At 30.0% G+C, this 27353-nt stretch overlaps 1 protein-coding gene and 1 long non-coding RNA gene across 4 annotated transcripts; one reads left to right on the top strand and one right to left on the bottom strand.

Annotated features, from left to right (window-relative positions):
• Window positions 1-26551, bottom strand: Oatp33Ea (Organic anion transporting polypeptide 33Ea). Of its 3 annotated transcripts, none has more exons than XM_031974636.2 (8): window positions 26335-26551; window positions 22694-22882; window positions 14142-14567; window positions 10902-11152; window positions 7503-7773; window positions 5992-6187; window positions 3859-4463; window positions 1-580 (listed from the first exon to the last, which is right to left on the bottom strand). In XM_031974636.2, the coding sequence occupies exons 2-8, from the start codon at window positions 22872-22874 to the stop codon at window positions 408-410; spliced, it is 2103 nt and encodes a 700-aa protein (XP_031830496.1). In that variant the 5' UTR covers window positions 22875-22882; window positions 26335-26551; the 3' UTR covers window positions 1-407. The 3 variants fall into 3 exon arrangements, with proteins under 3 accessions (XP_031830496.1, XP_031830494.1, XP_031830497.1); XM_031974634.2 differs by having other exon boundaries at window positions 22694-22887; window positions 26335-26547; XM_031974637.2 differs by lacking the exon at window positions 22694-22882.
• LOC143175128 (uncharacterized) lies at window positions 14524-23307 on the top strand. Its single transcript, XR_012999785.1, has 3 exons — window positions 14524-14666; window positions 15291-15347; window positions 23002-23307. It is a non-coding gene; the product is annotated as an uncharacterized LOC143175128 (long non-coding RNA).
• Window positions 26552-27353: the final 802 nt, after the last annotated feature.

The following is a 27353-nucleotide window of genomic DNA, read 5'->3' as shown; positions in this document are numbered from 1 at the left end:
TTTCTAAAAATTCATGTTTTATTTACAAACAGGCAGGAGTAAACGATGTACAATGATACAAATGTACCAATGATTTGTAATATAAATCAGTAGCAAATTAGCATCATTTCAATGTTCTAAGCTTCACGTTCAATTGTGACTGACTCTTTGATTATTTATCAAGTAATTATTATTTAACAATTAAACAGAGTATACGGAATGTATTTAAAAAAAAAACATCTTTTCCATTTCCACTCTTCCCTCAATCGTTTCTCGGTCATGGAACGTTCTAAATTTCAGGTACCCAACGATTCTCGTGCAGTTTCAATCTTATCTGAAACTTCCTTATTATCTTAAGCCTCCTAGATGTCAATATCATTCAGTGGTTTCGAATTACGATCGGAACAAACAGCTGCATTTCACTTCTCCTAATTTACATTTCCATTTATCTCTTTCTTCTTCTCACCGCCGACAATCGACGGCGCCGAATCTTCTTTAATAAATTCGCGACGTTTGTCGGTCTCCTGGGCGCCATACAGATCCACATCTTTTCCGAGATAACAGACTGCCGCATCGAACAGAACTCCTATCGTCGAAAAACCTGAAAGGGTATTTTACATTAAACAAGAATATGATTTACTGTACGCAACTATGCAGAACTATGTGTACAGGATGTTCATATAAATGCAATTATTGACTGGTATCAAATAATTGGCCTGGTATCAGTAGTTGACTATTTCTCAGGAAAACGTAAGAAATAAGGTTTTCAAAAGTAACAATTTTTCGATAACGGCGCGACAGATATGCTACAGCACCTAGTGACTCAACACCGAAACACTTTCACCTAAATGAAATTGTTTAGCGTAATAACTAACAATTTATTTCATTGACGTTGGTTGTATGCCTCCGATTTCCAACATGAAATTAATTTCCTTCCATGTGTATTTATCATTTTACTTGTAATTTATCATAATCGTCGCAAATAAACGATATTAAAATAATTACCTTTAGTGTTTTTGGTTTAACCACAAGTGGTCAACTGCTAACTAACATATGGTCAATTACTAGTTTTCTCGTTTTAACAGATGGTCAACTTCTGACACAAGTATTGAATTTTCAAAAATATTTATAAAATTTGGATAACATAACTATTTCAAAAAAGTTTGCTTTGTTACATAATGTAAAACGTTCAAACAGCATTTTCACGTATAGAGTCTCTACATTTAATAAAAGAGCAAACATTTATTATTATTCACGCAGAAAATTTGTCTTAACTGATCAACTACTGGTGCTTTTACCTTACGTGTTACTTAAAAAATGTCTCAAATATAATTTTTGTGTGTTTTGATGGATCTCTGGATGTAGATAGGTTAAAAATTTTTTTAGAAAGTAGCTTGTTGCATTCGTTAACGCAAAAAAATTCCATAATTATAGTTGAAAAAATAGTAGCGACCTTTATATCTCTTACACACGTCCAACTAGAGGCAAGCTAACAACAAGTGTAACAGATTATTTTCTCCTCAAAACAGGAAAAATTGCGACTCATTCTTATTTACGTATGTAGATATATACAAGCATTGAATTTAAGAATAGTTATAATCGCTCAAAATTAAAAGTCAGACATTTGTACACTTTGAAAAACTTAAAGACATTTGTAATGCTACATTTTCTGGAATTTCAATAACATAACTTTGAAATAATTCTTTAGCATTATGATTTAGTGTTACAAAATATCGTATAATGTTAGTCAAGTTATGATTTTTGAAACGTTCAATAATTTCCTGCTCCAACTGAAGTAAACACGTACAATTAATAATATAACAGGAGAATTGATAAATGTATGTCATAATCTTTTTCAGGATCTTTTTGGACCATATAATTATAACACACTAAAATTTCAAATAGTCCATCAGCAACAAAGTAATGAAAATACTTATAGAATCCTAAAGAAGGAGTAGAGGCACTGGTTAAATGTTTTTAAAGACTGCATTCAGATAAATAAAGATACATAAGTCGATCGAATTCATTTCAAACATCGACTTAAATTAGTAAACTATCTAATAGAAATTAAATTAAAGTAAGTTAAATTCGCAAGGTATCACTTTAAATTAACTGTCATTTTCTGACATAAACATATATAAAATCAGTCGTTTAATATCTGATTCTGTCGGATCATTTAATTCTTTCTTAGCTTTCTGATACACTTTAATAAAACACCGTAAACATTTTTAATGTGAAATTTAGTAAGTACAGAAACAAAAACATATGCTTGAACTAATTATGCACGAAATTTTCTATATGTTAGAAAAATATATACTAAAACTATTTAACAGATTGTATTTTATTTATTGTTCGGGTAACTATTTTGTTATTGTGATATATTCGTATTATACTATGTTTGTTTGCAGTGTCTTGCGGATAGTGTTATTTTCGCGTTTTGTGTATTTAATAAAAGTCTTATTATTTATGAAAAACCCAACACTATAATTATTCGTACTCATTGTATATAAATAAACATTAATTTTGAAAAAATTGCTTCCAATAGAATTATCGACCATATTTTAATACCAGAAATAAGTAGTACCAATACTATTTATACAAATCTAATATTGGATTAAAACCATTAGTGATTACAATTTAATTAATACTACAAAAGAGTAAATATTAACAAGTTAACAAGTGTAAAGTATTAATAACGACCCCAAATCTGTTAATACTTGTATTATGTTATTTAGGAACAATATCGTCTTCAATATAAAAGATTTTTGTCATTAAAATACAAGTTTCATTGGATTTCGGCGAATTAAATCCACGTTAGTATTATTTTAACATTAAACATACAAAACAAGTTACTCTATACTCTTTCTAACACTGATAACTCTTTATAATAAATAAACTGAGCAATTCACAAGCATGTAAAGATTATGAACATATAAAACACAATAAAATATAAAAAACTTCTATTATTTTAAATTAATTTATAATAATGTACTTTCATAAACGTCTGCTTGAAATAAACTGCATAAAAATTGTCGCCTCGATACATAAAAAAAAATATAATTAAATTCTGAGACATACTTATGGCTTACCTTGATCCTAAAAATCATGGATTTCAGTTTTCTTTTTTCACAATTATCGATATCTAAAAAGTGTTCAATATCCAAAATGATTTTAAAAACAAATAGTTTCACTTGTATACTCTAACAAATATACAGGGTGTATATTGAAGTGTGTACGATGGAATATCTCGTAAAGTATTAAAGTTAGAAAAAGAATGTTCTTACAAAAGTTGTTTGGTATGAAAAGACATATTATGCGAGTTTAACGTTATTTTCATAGCTATCTATCTATAGAATCATATATTTTTCTTCCTACAATGTATTAGTATGTTTTGAAACGAATTCAACGATATGCAGCATGATATTATTCCGAGTGCTAAATCATAAATTAGAGTGATCGGAGACGACGTCACTATGTACCGTGCATCGATGAGTGCATCGGTCGCCGGCATCGAATATCTCCTAAACTATGCATTGTAAGCATAAACAGAGATCAATACACTTATTTTCCTTTATCACTCTTGTACTAATAGCCTTGATTTCGAGTAGTCAGTTTAACACGTACCTTCGGTAAGTCAGAGTCGAAAACGAGTAAGGAAAGTGCCTATTAGTTTGTTTTTACTTTATACTGTGTGTGTGTGTGTGTGTGATTTTCAACGTTTTGTTCAACGCGTGTGAAAGAATATCAGTCCATTTTACAATGTTTATAAGGAGTACATTTTCATCGTATTAACCGCTCGGTATTTCTAGTGTTAATTATAAAGTAAACAACCGTAATACAAAATATCATGTTCACTTATCAATTAGTAATACCACCTACCTGCCGACGTAATGTTAACCAGATACCGGAAATTCCGTCTATGATGGAACCAACAGTTCCCCCTGGTCCCACAGGACTCCTCCCAGATCAAGCAAGTGGAATCAATGATGGCTCCGTAAATAATTGGACCCGGTATCAACGCAAACAAAGAAATCGTCATCAATGTAATACCCTGCGCGAAGCTTTTATCTCTCTTGTCGACGCTTCGATAATTTACCAGGACGTTACCAATTTTTCCGGAACACGCCAGCGTTTGTATGATGCAGGTAAAAACCATGAAAAGGAGATAGGGACGGCTGCAGTCGCTCGTGCATGGTCCCGCCTTAACTTTATCGAAACTGACGATCTGGGGATCGTTTAGGTAGATCGGTTGTGTCAGTACAAGCGACTTGCTCTCGGTGGTGTAGCCAAAATGATCTTCGAAATTCAACGAGTCGGACATTGGGAGGCAACTACAATTTCCGAATTCCTTGTCGTTGATTATCGTTCGGCAACCCGCATGGCAAGCTGAGAAAAAGGTTGTCTTCGACGCTTCGTGGCAGACCGGAGAATATTTGACTGCCACGCAGTTACACTCGGCATTGCAACTGTACGTCAAATTCATCCTGGAATAATAATACATCGCCTAAATTTTATGAAACCGGTTATTGCCGGTTTTATTAATTAATTAATTTATTAAACCTTTACACCCGTATGTCATGCTGGAGATGACAATATAAATTTGTTATAGAACGTTGAAAATTGTTTTGAAAAGTACCACACTTTAAAAGATTATAAAAATTAAATCTTAGTGTAATAATAATAAATAAAATAAATATAGAACGTTGAATTTTACCGCTGTAAATTACTTTAATTCATTTCCCTAAAAATAAATACAGATTTACATTCAACAATATTAAAAATAAGTCAAGTGCAAAAAGGGTTAATAGCAGACTCTATCATAAATTAATGGCCTACAGTCAATAATTTACTTGGTTATTAATACAGTCTGAAAGTCTATATGTATAAACAATTACGTTATGTTATTTAAAAGAACTTATTATCTTATTATTAAAATTGCTATTGCTGTTGAAAAATTTAGTAGGAAATCTTTAACTGTTTACGCGTACTTGCGGCAATATGTACAAAATTAAAACGGGTCAGACATATTGATGAAATTTATGAAGATAATTTCATTAACGAGTTAGCTGTTGCTAATTCTTTGAAAAGTATGCACCTTACTCTAGTATGTGTACGGGTTTATACAATTTTTTCAAAAATTTTCAAGTAACGTATACGTATAAAATTGATTGTTTCGAAAATGAATATCCCTTTAGGAAATTAGCTGTTTTTGGACGAGTATACTCATCATAACACAAAACGTTGAGATTTCTTCATGACGAGTATACTCGTCAAACAGCTGACTGGTTAAGTAATGCTTATATTCAATTATTCAGGAAATATTAACACTTACGCAACTGCCTAACAAAAACTACAATTATAACCTTTCTCAATAACTTCAATTGAACTCATTTAACTAATTGTATTAAAAATTGCACTTTGTAAAAGCAAGACTTACTAAATAACAAAAGAAAAAATTAATAAAATAAAGAACAATATGTTGCTAAGATGCTAGTGTAGATGCTAGAGTACCTAGTGAAAAATAAAAGAATAACATGCAATGAAATTTTACATTAGATTTTGAAAAATTTAATTTGAAAAATCCACTGTGTGCATATGCAATTATGGCGAAAATAAACTAATTAGCTATACGACTTACAACAACTACCCTCTTTATGATCAACACTTACACAATATTTGGAGTTACTAAATTCAAAATAGGACAAAATATATTTTATCAAAAATATTTTATTATCAGTTACAAACTATATAATTGTTTAGATATAACTACAGAACCACACACTAGACTTTCAAACTTAATTTTCTCGAAAATTAAATCTCAGCGAAAAAATTATTTTTCATAGGAAATCCCCCCATGCCCCCTTGTTCATGTTATTCCATAGAATTCTGCATAATAAAGGCAACGATGGTGATCGCAATGACAATAATCTTAAATAATTATTTACTCTACTTAAATTATTACTTCTAATTATGATTAAAAATCAGTCGCTATAAAAATGAAAACGTACTCACTGCATAGTATCATAGTCGAGGCCTTTAACGCCAACGTTTGAGCAACCAAGGAATATGAAGAGTATTTGACCAGCAACAAAGCAGACGCCAACAAACACGTTCCATGCGAGAAGCGGTCTAGGACCAGGTTTGAATCTGCTAATTACCATTCCAGAGAGTAGAAATCCCAGTACCATACCGATCAATGATATAGGACCTTGGCACACAGAATTATGTTCCTTTATTGTGAAAAAAGAATTTAAATAATGTCCACATTTACTTAACCTTCGTTAAATTGTCTCTCTTAAGTGACGTGAATCACTCTTAAATTATAGAATTAAATATTGACAATCTGCTGTAATTTATTCGGCCGATGTTTACTTCGTAAAACATCGATTGCACACTGTAGAGTTTCTGTGGAGGGTTTATATGTATATCAGATATTACGCGGGTTTCTGCCAAAGTTTCCAGAAAGTATGAGAAAAGTTATAAATAAGTTTGAAATAACAGTTTTATTGTTTTTCAAAATATTCGTCTTCAACGTTAATACATTTTTCATTGTATTCTGTCAGCACTTTCTGACCTTAAAACTATGAAACTTTATAGAAATAATATAAACAATTGAATTTCGAATTCTCGAAACTTTTGTAGCAACCTACGTTTTAACTACACAATTTTTCATTTCATGGAAATGTACGCAAAATGGGATTTAATGTTTGCACTGTGCTGCATTATAGGCACAATAAATTTGCATATTACATATATGTATAAAACAAAATTAACGGAGACATTTTTCAATTCGAATCTCCTTTTTGTAATTACATGCATTAGAAAAACGTAACTTTCCTTTAACAGAGTACCTTTTTCACTTTCTGAAATTCTCGACAACAATGTTAGACGAAAATCATCTGCATATTTATTCAATATGGATTTCGTATATTAATTTCAGATATTATTTACAAACATTTTCAGGCCTATTATGCAGTCGCACGAAATTAAAGGAGCTTTGTAAGTAGATTTATTAGTACATTTTTATCAAGTCATTGCCCTTTAAAAACATCTGAAAAGTAATAACTGCTTCCTCAGATTTCATACGATTATGTGTCCTTGTGTTATTCGGCTAAAACTTGGAAATCAGATAAAAACATTTGAAAATATTACTGAAAAAGAGAATTAACCACCGCTTTGTATTGATTGACTTACTGTCAGCAAATAGGGCTTGCTGAAAATCTTATTTCTATATGACTTCAGCACAATTTTTAATTTTTATTACAAAATGATATGAAAATTTGACTAAAATGTCATTAGTATATATAATTAAGTATTGCAAGAAGAATTTCAGAGTTCTTTCAAATTACAAAACTCACAACAATAAACAATCAAGCTTGACTATAAGAGGTCCATATTGCTGGTCACATTGGTGAGTAATTATTACTAAAACAATTATTACTAAACATTTTTACAAAAATGTACCAGGAAAATAATTATTATTAAATATCATTAATAATCATAAGTAATCACAAACGATTTACCTGCGATCACAGTGCCGCCAGCTGCAGACGTACTATACTGAACTTCAAGATATTTAGCCAAAAACGTAATGTACGATGATGCACCTAACACGTAGAATACCCCGCTTAGGTTGTTGAATGTTAACAGCCAGTTTGTAAGCAATCTTTTCATCGCTGTCGGGAATTCTCGTATAGTTGGAATGTATTCAGTCTCGAGTGACTTCCGTGGCTCCATAGGCGTCATATACTGCTCTTGGGCAGTCAGGTGCAACTTCAATGGTATACTACCATCCTATAGAATATAGCAGATACATGCGTGATTATATGACAAAAACTGGAAAAATTCATTATATGTCACGATAACGTACTACATTTTTAGTAATAAAGCAGATTAATGTTGAATATTTTGTAAATATCACATTAAATGTTTTGTAATAGATACAATCAGATTAAATTTTGTCATATAAAGTTTCAAAGAAGTTAATTTCAAATAACATCTGACATACACGCATTTTAGCATAACTCCTTATTAATCCATGTATCCATCCATTATTGGTTAGTCGTAGTTGTTTTTACACCTATGGTTAGATATATTAGTGTAAATGATTAAACATTTAAATAGTTTAATCTTAAAATTTTCAAAATTTAATTCCAAAAATATAAAGATTTTGAGTACATTATGAATGTTATATTCTTAGATGTAGATTCTTTGAAGTATACACTATTTGTGTTACAAATTGTTAATTACGATCCGCAAACTTCAATTGATTAGGTAAATAATGTAAACCTTTGCACTTTTTTATCAAAAATGACTTAATATGAATTTTACTTACAAGTACTATTATGTGTATCAAGTCACATTCGACATTCATAAATAATACTTTTCCTACTTTCAGTATAATCAGTAAGAGAAATATTCATCTTGCTTTTTAATAAAAAACTATTTTCTGAAATACATGTTAAATATAATATTAAAAACAGTGTAACATCATTAAAAAAAAATGTAAACAAAATTAGATTGTTAAGACTTCAAAATTTCGAAAAAGTTTCAAATTAAATTCAGTTGAAAGCCGGGATCACAATCAATATAGTTAGAATACTTCATAATCTTTAATATTTTCTCACATTTTATGAGAAAGCATCCTCTTGTTTGATGCATAAACATCCTACATCATGCTGTTATTAGTTTTCTGCATATAATAATTGATTCTGTAAACTGTATGTATAATATATAAGTATCTATAAATTTTCTGTAGAACATTCAATATAATTGTATGTGCGTGGTGAAGATAGTTTAAGCGTTACACAGTTTCTGCTTGTAACATTACGTCCCTCAGGAAGTTCAGTTAGATATTAGAGAATAGTGAAAGATATGAAATTTGTCTGCCCTACCTCGCAGTCAAAAACAAAGGAAGATAATACAAACTAACCGACATGTTCAGTTAGTGACAACATGACTACAAATACTTACAATTACTCATAAAAGTATCCATCTACCTACTTCTATAATAAATTTTGCATATTTAACACTAGAACTACGTATCAGTCAGAATGATTGACTTCGGTTTTCTTCTTTCCCAATTATTAATATTTTAACACTAAAACTGCCGGACGAGTCAAATTAACCCACTTCAGATTTTGCTAACTATTGAAACTATGAAGGCGTTCTCGCGAAAGATTTTTAATTAAATTTGTGTATTTGCAGAGATACGGAACTAGGAGACTCTCTGAATCTCAAGAAACCTATTGTTCTAACTTTTATAAAAAAGTGGAAGTAAGTCACTCTAATTGCTTGGTAGTTTCAGTGTTAAAGCATTGAATATTCGATATAATTTTGAAAATAAATAGTTTCACTTAAATACTATAATCAATATATGAAAAAACTGAAAATAGTCTATTCTTATCATTTTTATCGGGATACATATTAATTATATTAAATACTCGGTATTTAAGTAGCTCTAGTATTAACAAATATTAAAGTTGCAGTTACCAGTTAATTTATGACAATTTATATTGTCATGAGTCTTGACTAATACGTTTTAAATTAAAATACATTTAATTAAGAAGTGATATACAATTCAAATTGAAAACAAGTAATTTGATCAAATATATCATACGTATAGATGAACGGATACTTTTGCGAGCTACTGTATGTGTCTAACCACACAGGCATGAAGCATAGCTGGTCTCATATTATTGGTCGCGTGTCTATGCTCTCTTTCGTATATACTCGGCTTGTCAGTTAACTTAACGAAATGAAACATTCGTCCTCTGTAAATTCTCGTCAAGCGTGGGCAAGAAAAGAAAAAAACTCATGGACAATAGAGTAGGACGAGTTACGCTGAAAATCCATGAAAGTGGTCACACATAAGGGCATTTACTTTCATTCCGTCATCGTTAATGTGCATTCATTCATTGTTATCCCTTTTTTCTAAGGTCATTCTATTCAGGTTTGAGTATTAATTGATAAAAATTTTTATTTTCATTAACTCATTAATACTTATGATGAATTAAATTGATCGTCAAAAACTCAATAACTGATTTAATCGATTATTATTATTAATCAAAAATTATTAATTGTTAGTTATTACATTATTATTATTTTAAATTGTATTGCCTCCCTGTATTTCATTACAGATTGTTGATGAACATCAAGAATCATATATACAAAATGATGATTTAATTGCAAAACGAATTTCAGAAATTAATTATTAATAAAGTATTTAACTGGTGGATAAAGTGAAAAGAGACGTAAGAAAATTAAGAACTTACATTGAAATCTAATCGTTAATTGCACTTAAGGGTTACAATCGAAGTTTAATTGTTAATTGTAGATTAATTTTTTATTGAATTCTGATTTTATTGAGGAATGCTCATAAAACGGTGAAGACACAAATAAGATGTTAAAAAGATGATTTAGGTAACGTTATAGAGGGAAGATTACATGTCTTCTGCTGGTGCAGTTGTTTGTATTTTGTAAATGAAATGAAAGAAGGAACCAAAAAATTACTATAATAATAATTTTATGACTTGTAGAAAAATAATGGTAGAATACTGAAGTAAAAAGCTCGCTAAAAGATTGTCTTCGTTTTTAAATGATGCATCCCAAAAATTAGATCTTCAATTTTCATCTCTTGACTTTTTGGAAACAAAGTTTCAATTTGCAAAATGATAAAATACTTTTTGATTTTTATTGAAATTAAAAACATGCATATTTTGAGCAATCCAATATTTTGAAACAGCATATATAGTTAAATCCTAGTAAAACTTCGCATGTGTATGTTACAATTTTCTTTATAACTATTTAATGAACCATAATTAATTTTCTTACCTATATTCCTATAATATTTTTTCGTGATTTCCAACTATAAAAAATAGTAACAATTCTGGAACCGTTGAATTTCGAAATTTCAATTTTACCTTTTTGGCAGTGTCGTTCGTTGTATTGGTCTTCGTTCTCGGCAGATCTCTTGGGAACATAGCAATCAAGATTGAAAACATGCCCATCGTGGCACCCAGAATAATCCATCCTAGCCACCAAGCGCCTAACCATCGTGGATCATTTTTCGTAATCACAGGGTGTAAGCTGGGATCTATGTATAAACTGAGACAACCATAGCCCAATAAAAATCCTATTGCCGGACCAACTGTCCTCAGAGCAAACGTGAAACCTATACAACATTTAAATAATAATCAGTACATATTTCTTTATGTAATATATAAGTCTTGTATTTATTTGAATTACAATATGTTGCATCTTCAGTAGACATGCAAGTCAAAGATTAATGTTTGTTAAAGATAGATAATAGGTTACTCATGCAAAAATCGTTTACAATAGTGTTTTTACTAAATATTGTACATTGAATGAATACAAAAGGGCCAAATAATTAATTTGACGTATTTGAAAAGGATAACTGGTTTTTGTTTCAGTGTACGCTTTGTAGAAATATAAAATATCTTTACAGTTAATTGCAGTATGTACTATTTATATATTAAGCACATATATTAATGAAATTAACAAAATCATTTTATATTGCGTTATTTTATCATAAATTTAACACTTCAACAGAGAAAAATGAGGTCTTTTTACCTATAAACCTCATAACGTTCTGAAATATTATATACCTGAACACGAGTATACTGTAGTAGAATTGATAAAATTAAATTAATAATCGTAAAAAAATAATTAATAACTATATAGTTAATAATTTGCGTAAATCTGTTTAATACGAAACGCAAAACAAAATTCTGTAACTGAGAGAATGCAAACAGAGCATAACGAATATGATAATAATTATAAATTAATAAGAAATGTTAGAACTTTTTTGTATGTTAAATACACTAAGTCATTACAAACATTAAATAGAATAATAATGAAGTACTTTTCCTTTCTCATCCATTTTAAAATTAACCTAATTACTAAGAGATGATATAAAATTGAAAACGTACAATACATATGATATATAATATATAGTACATTTTTAATAATGTTCCTTAATTTTTAAGGAACAAGAGAATTATATAAATGATACACCTGTATCAGAACAACAAAGCATGAATACTGAGTCAGCACAAAGAACATTATAATTATTTCTTATCGATCTCGTTACAAACGTTTGAGTCATATGATACACACTCAAAGATGTATCAATTAAACAAAACAATTACTAAACAAAACAAGAGACTCGAAAGTTTGTTCATCTTAACGTTTATAAATGAACAGGGTGTTTCAAAAATAGATATCATAACAACCACATCGTGATTCTACAGCTTTCATTTGATGGAAAAGGATGTAGGAAAGTGGTGGCAAAATTCATACTGACCTTGAAAAAAGAGTTAAAATGTTTTATTGCTGCATCATATTTTACTGATTGCAGGGATAAATAGTCTGAAAGAATTCACGGATTGGAAATTAATATTAAGCTTACAAATTGCTGTTGAAATTCTTATAGAAGAGTAAAAGACCAAGATATCCAGTGTTCTTTTCTGTTACACGAATATTGATTGACCTTTAGGTCCTAAATAAAAACTTGTAAGAAAAATACGTTTATTTTCACAATATACGTTAAATAACTTATCATTTTTAATGAAAGTATTTGTTAATATTTGTTAATATTTGTTAATATAAGTTTCTTAATTATAATTAATATCAATTGATTACTTTGCTAATAATAATTAATATCAATTAATCATTTTGCTAATAATAATTAATATCAATTAATCATTTTGCTAATAATAATTAATATCAATTAATTACTTCGTTAATATTAATATTTTTTAAAAAGTGCTATTCTAACTGTCAAAAAAATAAATGACGATTGCTATATCAATTTCATACTAACAGCTTCATGACTAATCCTCTGGGCAGCATTTTACTGATATTAAAATATGTGGTTTCAAGACAATGCCACTGGAACTAAAGAGTTAATCGATATAGCAGGTACAATGACTGTCTTCTATTATGGTACAAAATGACAAAATGTAATGCAATTTGGCACAGGACGAAGTTCTATGGTGTCTAGTCCGGTAACGCACCGTGTAAGAGAAAAGGACACTGGATATCATTGTCCTCTACTATCCCTTGAGCACGTCAACAGCAATTCACAAATATACTATTCCTCTTCGACCATGCTTTTTTTAAATTATTGTCCTCCACAATTAGTAGAACAGAATACAGCAACAAAAAGTTTCAACCGTTTATTTAAGGTCAAAATGAATTTTGCGAGCACTTGCTTGCATCCTTTCTCGTCAAATGAAAGGTGTACTTAGAATCACGTTGTGGTAGTCGTAACATGACAGTTAGAAATATCCTGTACATCATAAAACAATAAGTAACTAAAAACAAAAAGATTAATGTTGTTATAATATAAAATTTTCAATAAATTATTAAATTAAAATTAGAGATCGGGTAAAGTTTTAGATTTTTTCTTTACGAAATTATAGTGAAGTATTTGTATAATATATATTAATTGGGTATTCAATTACTTATATACAAGAAAATGCTTGAACCTAAATATTTATTAGATAATTTCATTCCTTATACTAAAAACATCTTGTTTACCCACACAATAGAGAATAAGGCAAAACACTTTTAATGTACAACGGTGAACAAAAGCCGCAAAAATTCGTAGAATGAGACAAATTTGGCAAAAATAATTGTGGCTCCTGAATGAATATGTAATTTTATTTTAGCAAATATTGTATAATATTCCAGCAAATAAATTACACAAATAAAAATACAAAAGTGAGGTTAGTATTGCAATGGAAAATCGTAATACTGCAACATTTTAAATGAACATTTTACAACATTTTACTTCTTCACATTTCCACTATTGGATTAATTTAAATTGTCAAGTTAAAATTATTTAAAATAATACTCATTGAATTCATTAGATACATAAAAGAAAGATTTGATCTTTTAAATCATAATAGAATTAATCATCTATTTCTAATGAAAATTTTCTTCTTCAGTTCCTCAAATAAGACCAATAAATTGAACAACTTTAACATTAATTTGACAATTAATTAAAATACCGAATAAAATTCATTGAACTAAAGTTACTTGTTTACCAGTAGCGACTAATTTCTTCTTTATTTTCTCATCGTACGAATAATTTTGTCCGCCATTGTTATGCTCAGTTCAGTACAATGAATGTTTACCTAAAAGCATCGGAGTATTTTTCTTCTTAGTGTTGTCGTCCAAATACGTTTGACCTAGGCCGTAATACAGGGTGGTGCCGATTCCGAGGATAAACTGAGAAAGAAAAACCAAAAGCCGCGGGACGATGCTAACATCCAGTAGCGTCTCCTCGTCGCAAAGTGGCGGTTTGACATCACGAGGACAAATTGCCAGATCCTTGGGGATCGTGGTGGCATTTAGAAGAGTTTGGTCGAGGTATTCCTTCGTCAAGGCCATCGCGTCCCTTCCGGGCCCGAACAAGAAATGTGGAAGCGCGAGAACGAGGCAAGAGAGCGCGCTGAGGCCGACACCAATCGCGATCCATCTTGGACGGTGTCCCGAGCCGCCGTAGTAGGTCAATATCAAAGATAAAATCTGGGAGATCTCGTTGCCGGAAAGAATTAATCCTGGAAAACAAAACTAAACGATGTAATAGAGTTCTAAATTTTAGAGTTTAGAATCTTTCTATTCTACATAGAGTAATTCCGAGTGAGACGGCTCTGCAGGTAAGACGGTGCGATCTCATTTAGATTCTCAAACATCTATATTTTCAATTTAAATAACTACTCTTCTTATATGTATTTACATTCATAACTATTTCTAGTACTTAGGTATTATGCAGATTACCTTTGTTTTTAAGAAATAAAATATTAATAATAATAATAATAATAATGAAATATGAGTAATGTGTTATAATATTAATCAGTTAACTACGTTTGATATGTGTATATGTCATTGTAAAGCCTGAAGTGATACTACTATAATTCTTTCGATGAACTGTTTATTTTTTTAGATAACCATGTAATTCTTCTTTGTCTTACTTTGATTTTTCATTAAAATATACCCTAGGTGCATTTTTAAATTAAATTCTACAGTTAACAGATCAAATAGATACTAACCCAGATCTAATCTAAATGACTGATCAGCGCGACCTTCAGTTAGGAAACCGAGATGATCAATATAATATGCAAATACCATACTTTTTTCTGTTAGGCATTAATAATATTTATGATACAATTTTTTTTCTAAAAAAGGTGGGCCATCATTCTCCGACTTACCCTAACGGAAATTATTTGTTGTACATGTGCGACGATGTTTTCAAACGTAACAAAAGTTTTCCTGTCTTTCAGAAACGAATAGAAACACCTTTCTCTAACGGAAGTAAACAGATGACATAACAGTATGAGGTGTGTATTGATTATTATATAGAAAAGTAACATATCATTTGTATTTATCACTGAATTATTTATCTGGTGAATTTCAGTTTACCGGTACTTCTTGAAACACTTTCATGAATAATTCAGTATTTCACACAGTTCAGTAAGAATACTGTTGTATACTCTTCATACTATGTACCCTCCTAGGCTCATAATAAAAATCTATCATTATCCCTGTTATTCGCAGAAATATTCATCGCAACTTATCGTTATCTTTACTGCCTGCTCTCGCAAAATTCTAATTGTTCACAAATCAAGATAATACGTAAAAGGTAGACAACACTTAATACGTTAGGCGATCATCTCTTTCTCTGTCTTTTTAAGAGAAACAAATATTTCATAGAATTATAGACATTACTAAGCAACAGTTTCTAAGCCTACTAAAAACTGCTCGCAAAAAATTCCTAATCTCAAAAGAGTTACACTTCAAATACCTTTTCAATCTTCTGTGTGATACAAATGGTGCAGTATGATAAAAAGAAAGAAGAAATATTATTAAAAGTGTAAACAGAATTATGTACTACCCGGCGCCACTTTTGATATAATAACTCTGCGACTGCAAGAAGTTATAAAGACAGAATATCAATATTTTAGATCGAAATGATTTATTATTTATAAAGTTGTATATATTCATAATTTGTTTTTAACGTACAGTGATTAAATTTTTCAAATATGATTGATGTGCTGTTAAGATAAAGCATTTTCATATTTTATACCAGATAATTCTCGTTAATTGCAGTCCTATATAGATTTTAGAAATGATTTAACATTTGCACACTGCTTGGTAACAGTGACCAGTTTATTAGAAAATTTAGATGTAGGGCTTAGAAAACTTTTCTGAAGAAAATTAATATTACAAGTTAATCATATTTTAAATAACTTATAATTGTTAAGCATGTACAACTTTACTTTTTCTTACGAAGTACACATTTCTAAATTAATAAATTGCGAAACTATTTTATTTTCTGATAATGATCATCTTTTTAATAAATAACTTATCTTAAAGACACTATGGCATAAAAATCAGTTCATTTAGTAGCAAACTGAGAAAGTCAAAAGTACTTAAAAATTTTCAAAAATTTTAAAGGATTCGTCATGAAGTTGAGTTTTGAAAGTATTTCAGATAGTTTTTAAATTGAATCAATCTCAAATGATGGATGAATTTTATCCTCAACGTTCTGATCGCCATATCTTACTAGATGAACGTAAAATCGATCATCAGTCATCGAAATGTTCTGATAGCACTTCGCAATTTCTGCACAAAATGTCATGTTATGTATAAGTATTTGACATTGGTTCATAACTGTTAGCAGAAAGACGTCACGCTTGCGTAACACCAACCGTCAAAATATTAATTTATTCACGGTTTATAACCAAAAAAAAATCGAAATTACAATAAGAAATTGTATGTTTCTACAAATTTGTGAAAGCCTTATGGTAATACGTTCATCCACTGTCTACACTTCATATATTGGATTAACTTCAATGCTCCCTTTCACCTTATTTTATATATCTTGTTTTGCGTCCAGAGTTAGTAGCAACCATACTGTTAGTAGAATTCGTAGTATAACAAATAAATACACCAGCCAAGTAATTTATCACAATCTAAAGGGAAAGAGTAAGAAAATCATAGTTATGAGTTAATTCAATGTATAAAAATGAATGTTTTTGGTAGTCTTCTTATTTAAAACATCAATATAACTGGTTCAGAATTTTTCGTTTCGCAATTATTGATATCTTAAAAGCATTGAATACTCTAAATGATCTTGAAAATAAATAATATCACTTGAATGCTATGATGAATCTCTAAAGAAACTAAAAATAATCTATTCTTACAATTTTTATAGGTACTACATATTAATCGTTTTAAACCCTCGATAGTTCTAGTGTAAAATGTAGTTTACAATCTATTAAATTGCATTTTGTAATTTACAATCTATTAAGCGTTCGTAAACTTAGTGTTATCACTAAAACTGCCGGACGGGTCCAATTGACCTACTTCAAAATTTTTATTTTGCAAGTATTTCAAATATGTAAGCGTTTCTAATAGAGATTTTTAATGAAATTTGTGTATTTGTACAAATACAAGGCTAGGAGACCCTTCGAGTCTCAAGAAACGTATTCTTTTAATTTTTATAAAACATTGGAAATAAGTCATTCTAATTACTCGGTAGTTTTAGTGTTAAAATAAGTATATAAAACAAATCAACATTTCTTACTTGCTACACGAAAAGTAAAATGGTCGTGTATGACAAGATGTGCCGTTAATGTGTTATCATTCATAGACATGCGATGCTGATGTAACATTAGACCTAATAATACACAGGATAATCTAATAAGACCGATGTGTCCTTTACATTGAAAAAAGTATATCATTTTATGCCGATATCGACTTTCAATGAACCAATGCAGAAACACTGATCGACCATATAAATGCAATAACATTGGCCGTGTAAAACCACGAACTCCGGATTGTATCGATTTCTCACGCAACTGTTAGAATACGTAATTAACATATCATACAATTGTGTATACATATATGTAATGTACTAATCTGCACGACGTCGACATACCATTCACTGATAATAAATAATGTAGTATTTATCGATCTTTCTACTCGTGGTATCGCATCGTTCCAAGAATTTCAAACTCGTGCCAGACGAAACGACAACAAAGCAATTTTCATTTTTAAATTAACCATGTCTTCATGATATCATATGACATTGGCTAACATTTTATTTAAGCGAGTCGAGAACGAATTACACAGATTTGATATTTTGCTTTCTGTTATTATTTCATATAATATTTTTACAGTAGACATTACCTAAGGACGACAAAGATTGTACACATAATTAGAACGTCTGTTAAAAATTAAAACTCTTATTTCCTGTATTTTAATTTAATTAACTGAACTTCTGAAATTCATGAAGTTTCTAGGTCAAACTACTAGGGTAATTGCACGTAATTTGGAACACCTGACTTGAAAAGCTTGTCTAAACGAGATGTATGCATTTTTTTCAATAAAATCTGCGTCAAAACATGAGGAAATTAATAAACATTCGTACACTGATCGATAACGATGGAAAAATTTAAATGTCTTCAAATCACGGTAATAAATGTAAATAAAGTGAAAAACAGCAATGTGAGAAAATGACACCTAATATGGAACACCTAAGTAATTTGTAGACAAAACTCATTTTTATCAGGAAAAATGAATATTTGTGAAATTAAAAAGGATAAATAAACGAATTTTCTACCTTTTTAAACTTATATTATGTTAATTCTTTTCTTTTTTTTCTTTTGTACATTGGATATATAAATGACACACAATGCTTTGGGCATATTTTTTCCATCATTATCGTTTTTGCAAATACCACCATAAAATAAAACTATATTTATATGTCACATTAACAAAGAATGTGCATCCAATAAGGAAGGTGTTCCATATCAGGAACCCACATATTCTGATAGAAAAATACTAACTATTTTAAGAAGAAAATAAATTTGCAGCAAATTGCTTTTGAATAATGACAATGTTCAATGTTCAATAAATCATGAATTAAAAATTTGTGCCTTACCTACATTAAGAAATTTAACTATCTAACGTGTCTTTCAGGAAATTTAACGTACTACCACACACAATAATGATTTACATTCAATGACAAATCCTTAATTGATGACCAACTATTAATATGATTGTTTTCTATTACTAATGAGGCGTTTCCCATAGTAACTGACACATCAAGCTATTGATTTTCCGAAATATTGTGGTGTTCCATATTAGGAGCTGTTCCATATTAGGCACCGGTACCCTATATTAGTATTAATTTTAACGAACATTTTAATGTAAAATAAATATTGCTATGTAGATGGTCACTAGTAACTCCATTATTAATACGACCAATCTAAAATAAATTAATAAACGTAATAATAAATAAATAAGCATTGTTACAATTCAAATTCAAATTCAAAGTGTAGGATGGTACATATAATTTTTGGCATGTTGATTACATTACGTTCAGAAATTCAATTTCTTCAGTTAAATTTGATTTTATACATTCACAATTTATCTAACAAATATTTATATTGTCTTATGTTATTTTGTATACGTTATTGTGATTTTTAAATTTAACATTTTTATATAGATTTTTGCAATTAACTTCCTCTTCGAATATTGAACCTGAAAACTTAATGGTTTTTGACAAATTAGTCATCAATGTATCATTAAATAATCTTTCAATAAGTTTTCGTATTTCAGCTTTTGCTTTGTACATTTCTTAAATTTCGGTGGAAATTATTGGACCCTCACCACTATTCTTTTCTGCAAGGTCTATCGGATAGCACTACAAGATCATAGGTACAGTAGAGAGATGTTGAGGAATCGTCAGAGCACAAAATTACGTGGAGAACACTATATGTCATTAGATCCTCGTTCAGTAATATTTACATCATTATTTTAATAAATATAACGATTGACAAAACTATTTGTGCAGGAATAAAAATCTGACAAAAGTAGTTGTCCTCCAAAAATAAATAATTAAATTTAAACGAATAAAGCAAATATTCAAAAGATATTTTCCATAAATAAATATACAAAGACAAGTAAAAATTATTATTCATAACCATGTAATATTTTGAGTGGATAAAAGTATTCGTGTACTCTCAAATCCATTAATAATCATTAATATTCGTAAACCAGTTCCGATACAATATTAATTACCACATTGTAGAATATAAACATTATTTTCTATACTTATTTCTATAACATATCAAATAAATGAATAAATGACAACAATTGAAATAAAGTTACTCGTATTACTGGTTACAACCTTATTACTATCGCTTGATGGCCACTGTTTACTACATAAAACTAAATTTTTTCGCTACTTTTAATTATTCTGTAAAAATATTATTACTCGTCTTTAGATATTTCTTCTATGAGAATGAATCCAAACATGATTACTCGGATAATAATTAATAGAGTTATAATAAATGATTACAAATTAAAGTTTCATCAAGAAGTAATGGTAAAAATGTCAATTTCATGATATCGACACAAAAACTACCGAGCGTTAATACGATTAATATATAATCCCTATAAAAAATACAAAAATAGATTATTTTCGGTTTCTTCAAACATTCATTATAGTATTCAAGTGAGACTATTTCTTTTCAAAATCATTTCGAATATTCAATGCTTTTAAGATACCAATAATTGCGAAACAAAAAATACGAAGCCAGTCATGTTAGCTAGTACTTCTAGTGTTAATAGAATAATCTATATTATAATCTGCTGCGAATAACGAATAATTACTTTAACAAATAAATAGCTCAAACAATGATTCATATATTACCATTAAAACTACCGAGTCTATAATATACTTAACGCTTTGCGTACCGAAAACGAGAAATCTCGTTTTTATTTAAACCTGCCTTTCTAACTTTTCCAACTACCATACTATTTAAAAGAATATGAAATTTTATTAAAACTGATTACTTGTTTAATACTTATGAAATAATAATAATATAATAATAATATTTGAATATTTCGCATATAATGATACATCACGAACTTATAAGTTGATCTTATCGAAAAATCTACTAGTTTTCGAAGAATTAACCGGTCGGCAAGTGAAGCTATTTATTTTTAAAATCAGTTCGTATATTTAGCACTCCTGAGGTATCAATGATTATGGATTATAAATTACCTAGATGAAGTGTTTGATTAACAAAAATTCATTCGGCTAGTTATCTTGGACAAACAATTACGTAAAATAATTTAAGCGATGAGCAACTCTGACCGAAACGCATTGATCAGTTTACGTACGTTCAGCTGAAAAGGGGGTCGAACGCGAGACTCGCGACATCTGTAAAAGTATTTCGTGTGCGTACCCTTGGCGTATATTATGACTAACAATAAACTCGTATAATGCATATCCGTGTGTCTTCGCAGTGCGTGTTCAGCGCTCGTTGCTCTAACGACAGATTTCTCACTTCTATGATTGCGACACACTACTTACCTACTAGACGAACGCACACTGACACGCGATTATGTTTGCTCGGGGTCGACCGTGCATGATGCACGCGTGTTGCAAATACAAGTGCGAGTGCTTTAACGCGTGTACACCAGCGACGCTCGACTACCGGCTTTCGATGGCAACATCGGTTTTCGCGAAAATACCGAAACGATTTATCCAGAACTTTTCACCCTTTAGTTTCACGCTAGAACTATCGTACCAGTCAAAATGACGGGTTTCAGTTTTCTTATTTCGCTATTATTGAGACTTTAGAAGTGTTGAATATTTCAACTGATTCTAGAAATAAATAGCTTCACTTCAATACTATAATGAATATATGAAGAGAACATATATATTGTTACAATTTTTGTAAGGATTGCATATTAATCAGATTACTGGCTCGATAATCTCAATGAATATATGAATCATTATTTGTGTTATTCATTTGCCAATTGATTTTAAAGATACATATTTTCACTGCAATACTATAATGAATATATGAAGAAAAAGTATGTTGTTGCAATTTTTATAAGGATTACATATTAATCATATTATAGACTCAGTAACATTAATGAATATAGGCATCATTGTTTGAGCTACCCATCTGTCAAGGTGATTATCTCCACAAAATTAAAAGTAAAAAAATTTGATGGAATAGTTAAGTATTTTAGCATTGAAACTTCATGAAAACATTGTAACAGTGGAATTAAGTAGCTTATTTTAATTTCCTGGTTTATATTTCGAAAGGAATGCTTCATTGGTATTGTTAAACACACATTTTTAAAATGTGTGTTTAATCAAACTATCGTTTTTATTCATTAATATATCCATTACATTATTTTAAGTATATAAATATGATCTTTGTTAAGAAACTGATTAAAACAGAAATGTGAAAAATATTTCATCTCAACTTTTATATTATTTAAATCTGTATAATCACGTAAATACATGTACATACCATGGTATTTATAAATCTACTTATTATCATGTATCTATTACCATACATTATTGCTTTCATTGATATCTAATGACTGCAAAGATATGTTAATTGTATGCATTTCAAACAAATGGGTACACAGTGATTCAACTGAACAGTGAGTGATTTGAATAGATGAATATGATGAAATATAAATATTAAAGCAGTAAATTTGCTTTACATCTTATCTAAATTTACGTTTATAGCTTTGCAAGGAACAATCCTTTTTATCAACTTTTTGAACGCGCACTCGTTTGGAAAATAACAAAGTGTTCGGAGTATTTACGAGTTAAACATTTAAAAATATGTAAGTGCATTCATACCTGTTGTACGACTGGGTATCTTGAATCTCTTCTCCAGTGTGGTGAGGGTGACAACGATGTAAATGAAAGCCATCGCTTGCACCGTGCCGAGAAGACCGTACACAGCGATGAAATTTTTCGGGGTGGCACGATCTCGCAACCATCGGGGATAAATCCCACAAATTCCACAATCTTTGCTCATTCCTCCGACTATACTGTAGCATTTAAGCACTTGTTACTTTGAATTGTCCATAAAATTAAGATTCTCCTTCCGTTAATAATTTTCAAATTATCAATGACCAGTCAATTTGTACTTTAATCTTTTGTAGTCTTCAATTAAAATGAATAATGGAAGAGAAATAACAAAGGAAGTAAGAAGAGGAAGACGAAAAGGAAAAGAAACGGGAATAAAGAAAAGGAAACAAGAAGAGGAAGACGAAAAGGAAGAGAAAAAAAGAAAGGAAGGAAAAGAGAGAGAACGAGAGAAACCAAGAGTATGCAAATAAAAAGAAAGAGAAGATAAAAGTTCAACTATTACATTATTTGAGTTTATTAAAACATATACGCCTTACTAAAAGAAAATGATTATATTTTTAGTTTTTAATTTTCAGTTCTTTTTTCAAGAAAGATTGTCTATTGACAATTATGTGTTATATACTTCTGCTCACTGTTAAATTCAACAGTTACTGGTAAATTGAAACATTTTTATTTTTATTATTTTTGATATGTATAACAGGAAAAGAATTTAGAAAGAGAAAAATACAGATGTGCAACGAAATTATATATTCATAAAATGTGTATTTCATGCAATGGTTAAAAAAATTTAATTATTACATTAATAATAATGTTAATACATAAAGTACCGTTACATTGGTTTACTGTATATTTACTCAGACTTAAATGTGATTAAACTAATACGAAAAAATAATTTAACATGGAAAAGAAAAAATATAGACGATATAATCTACCTTTGTGCCATGGTGCATGAACAGTCATAAAATGATATGAACATTAAAATTCATAAGTTTAACTGTTGCATCAAATATGGAAATCAATTCAAATGTGTAAATAAAGATCTAAGAAGTCATTGATTATAACAACCGAACTATGTAACTTCCTTTCGTGATATTTCTTCACGAAATTTCAGAATTTTTTCTGTAACTTTATATTATTACCCATGAAATTATTCATGAATAAAGTTAAATCATTTATTTTTCAAATCACCACGTATAGTATTAACGTTAGTAATATAAGATATGACATTAATCTTCAGAACATAAGAATTATTTTATATGTACGTTGCTTCAAATATTTCGCAACTTCTTCTTCTTAGCAATACTAATTTGTTTATTAAAATGTAGCGTATTATTTAGAGATTAAGTTATATAACCTCTTTGTACGTTTATAAGATAATAAAGAGAATAGACATCTCTTCTGATTAGATTATACTTACAATTTGATTTCTTGTATTGTGTTATATAAAAAATGAACTGAAATATAGAATTTGTATACGTTCAATACTACGTACTACAATCTTTAAATAATTACTTTTACAGATTATGTATCAGAAAAGTTATTATAATGAAATTATGTGGTCCATATATTCATTAAGGAATTGTAAATATAATCGCAAAGATTTGTCAATGTCAAGATTGTTTCAAAGATATAAAATCATGGATTCGATGTCATGACATTATTAAATTTGTTATTTTGACCGTCTTCTTTGTGACTTCATATTATGATACTTATTCATAATTGATCTATGCATCACAGTTCTGTACTCATTAAAACCGATTGCAAATAACAATTCCTACATCATGTAAACCATATCTTTGTGATTAAGCATATCCGTAAATTTTGATCGTGTATTATTTCTGGAAAAATTCACTGATTAAAAAGCAGTTAGATAAGAGACTCACGCGGTAGATCTAATCATCGCCAGATTATCTAAGTGATTCAAATATCATCGATGCACGGATTATGGTTTTAAACATGTTAAGGCTACTAAGAATAGATGTATTTCATCCTGATCGTTAAAAAAAATCAATCTGACGATTAAGAATTTTAAATCATTTAACCCGCTGAAAATATGGACATAAATATTTAAAACAGTGAACCATCAGACAGTTTTTTCTTCTCGAGTTACTTTAATACTAGAAGTACCGTACCAGTCGAAAATAACTGGTTTCCATTTCTTGTTTCGTAATTACTAATATCCTAAAAGCATTGAATATTCGGAAAGATCTCGAAAATAAATAATTTCACTTGAATACTATAATGAATGTCCAAAGAAACTGAAAATAATCTATTGTTATAATTTTTATAGGGATTATATATTAATCGTATTAAATGCTCGGTAGTTTTAGTGTTAAGGGCTGAAATACGAATATTAAAAACTAGTAGTAATATGGATGTGTCGGATTTTTGCGATACTTATACAATTCGATGGGAAACGAATAAAATCGAAATCTCTAAAAATCTGGTTTTTACGTATGACAATTTTCTTTCGTATTATTCGCGCGAACATGCGGTCGAAGAGTCAGTGTAATGGATTTATTTACGAATGGTTTCCAACGTAATTGTCGTGTGCACCACGGGCACCTGAGATGATTACGCAATTGCAATTTAACAGGGTATAGATTTCGTTGTGACGTTCGGAGACTGCATTAATACGGAGTTCTAGTCGATTGTTACTTCCGCCACGTCGTGCTACAAGAAGCACTCTAAGAATTGCGGACCTAACTTCGCGAGAAGCTTTCTCAACCGAGAAAAGTTAACTTTTAACTCCAAAGTGACGAGGAAGTGGGACACTTTGGTGCAACTTTTACAGAAATTTTATTCCTTTAAACGACCAATTTCATGATTAAATTTAAACAATCGCGATAAGACTAACACTACGCAAAGACGGCTGCCGTCTACCAGCTTCAGCTGAAACTTTGAATTTTTAATTCTACATAAATTATCTGAAGAAAAGTAATATTTATTCTCGAAGAAACCCTCCGAGAATGCTATTATGCTAAATTGCAGTCTTAACAGGAATTTATAAAAAATTATCATTAATTTATCGATAATATTCGATTTACCATAGTGAAAATTAACGATTATAATTATTCAATTATTGCTTCACATATAACGAAATATGTGAATGGGCATAACTTTGAAATAATTCTAAGCGAAGCCTAAGAATATAAGGATATGACAAAATTTATAGTGAATCAGAGAAGCATTATCCTGTTTGACAAACGGGGACAAATACAACGGACAATAATATAGCATCGCATAGCAGGTACATTTTCTATGCAATGAAAAGATTTAATCAAGATAAAATGTTTCAAAGAAAATTAAAATAAAAACGAATTGAGTGAAATTAAGTGAATATCTGAGATAATGGCCACTATAATGTTATTAACGTTTCATGCTTTATTTACGTAACATGACATTTGACAAAATATTTGCACACATCGCGTGGGATGCCAGCAATGTATTTAATGTGTGCTACGGTAAACATGCAGAAATGAACATTATTCGCTAATGACAGCTAATGAGACAAGTCCTAAACGAAAGCACATCATTTGAAGAGAGACATTGATAGCTAAAAAAAAGCGAAAGAAACTGTGTCGTAGGTGGAAGCTGAAACACGCGAGAATTCCATTAAGTCTCACCTTGACGTTAGGCCACGTGCTTCCGCATGGACTTAGGAATGACTTCCAGGTCGCGAGTCCTGTCTGGATCGCGATCCTCGAGTCTTTCCCTGGTCGTGACCTCCCTCGTTCGCCAAGTAAAAAATGAAAAACCACTAAGCGCTATGAGCGCTCCAGTTTACGCGAATAAACGCGAGATAACTGAGCCTCGGTCTTGTGTCAATGGCAATGCTCCCCTACTATCCCTCCATCAAAACGAATGATAAGCGGGGGCATCATTCTGAGGACGTATTATCAATGAAGCGCCGGTGCTGACATCTTATCATTTCAGCGCACAATGACTTGCGAATCGCAATTCAGAAGGTATTGAAATTGGTTGCGGTCCGTGCTAAGTTTACTGGTGATTTGTATTCGATGCTACCAAAAAATTATTTATGAACGTCTTAGGAAGTAATTAATACGTCGAATGCCATGGGGATAACCGTGGCCCCAACCAAATCGAATTACTATAGTTCATTCAATTAGACGATGATTATTTGTAAACATTTATATATTATAAATAATGCTATCTAACGCGGTGACACTCAGCTAGATCAACGTGCAATAGCAATACTGCAATTCAATCAAATGATTTAATATATTTTTTCTATTTTGTATACTTTGCTCTATGAAATCGTGCGATATTCAATGTGTTAACCCCTTGCCCTATGATTTCTTTCTGAACTGTGATCGATCTAACTACTTTGTTATTAACAGTTTATTAAAAATAAGAGAATAATCGAGTCTTATTCTATGTTAATGCGTGCTTTAAGGAATAATCATTGATAACGGAGGAATAATCTGTAATTCACATTCAAACAAATTAAACAATATTTATGCTTGTTAAATTCTGTTTGAAATCTTCACCACGAGTCTGACAAGATATTGTAGGGCAAGGGGTTAACCAGTTAACTGTGAAATTTAGTTTGAAAAATCTCTCATTGTGCGCGCAATAAAATCAAATAATAAAGTGTATCCTCGTCAAATGCAGAGCAAGTGCG

Source organism: Nomia melanderi, chromosome 12 (assembly GCF_051020985.1).
Source record: "Nomia melanderi isolate GNS246 chromosome 12, iyNomMela1, whole genome shotgun sequence".
Lineage (NCBI taxonomy): Eukaryota > Metazoa > Arthropoda > Insecta > Hymenoptera > Halictidae > Nomia > Nomia melanderi.
Note: the sequence above shows the minus strand (reverse complement) of the source record. Positions and strands in the feature narration are given on the sequence as shown.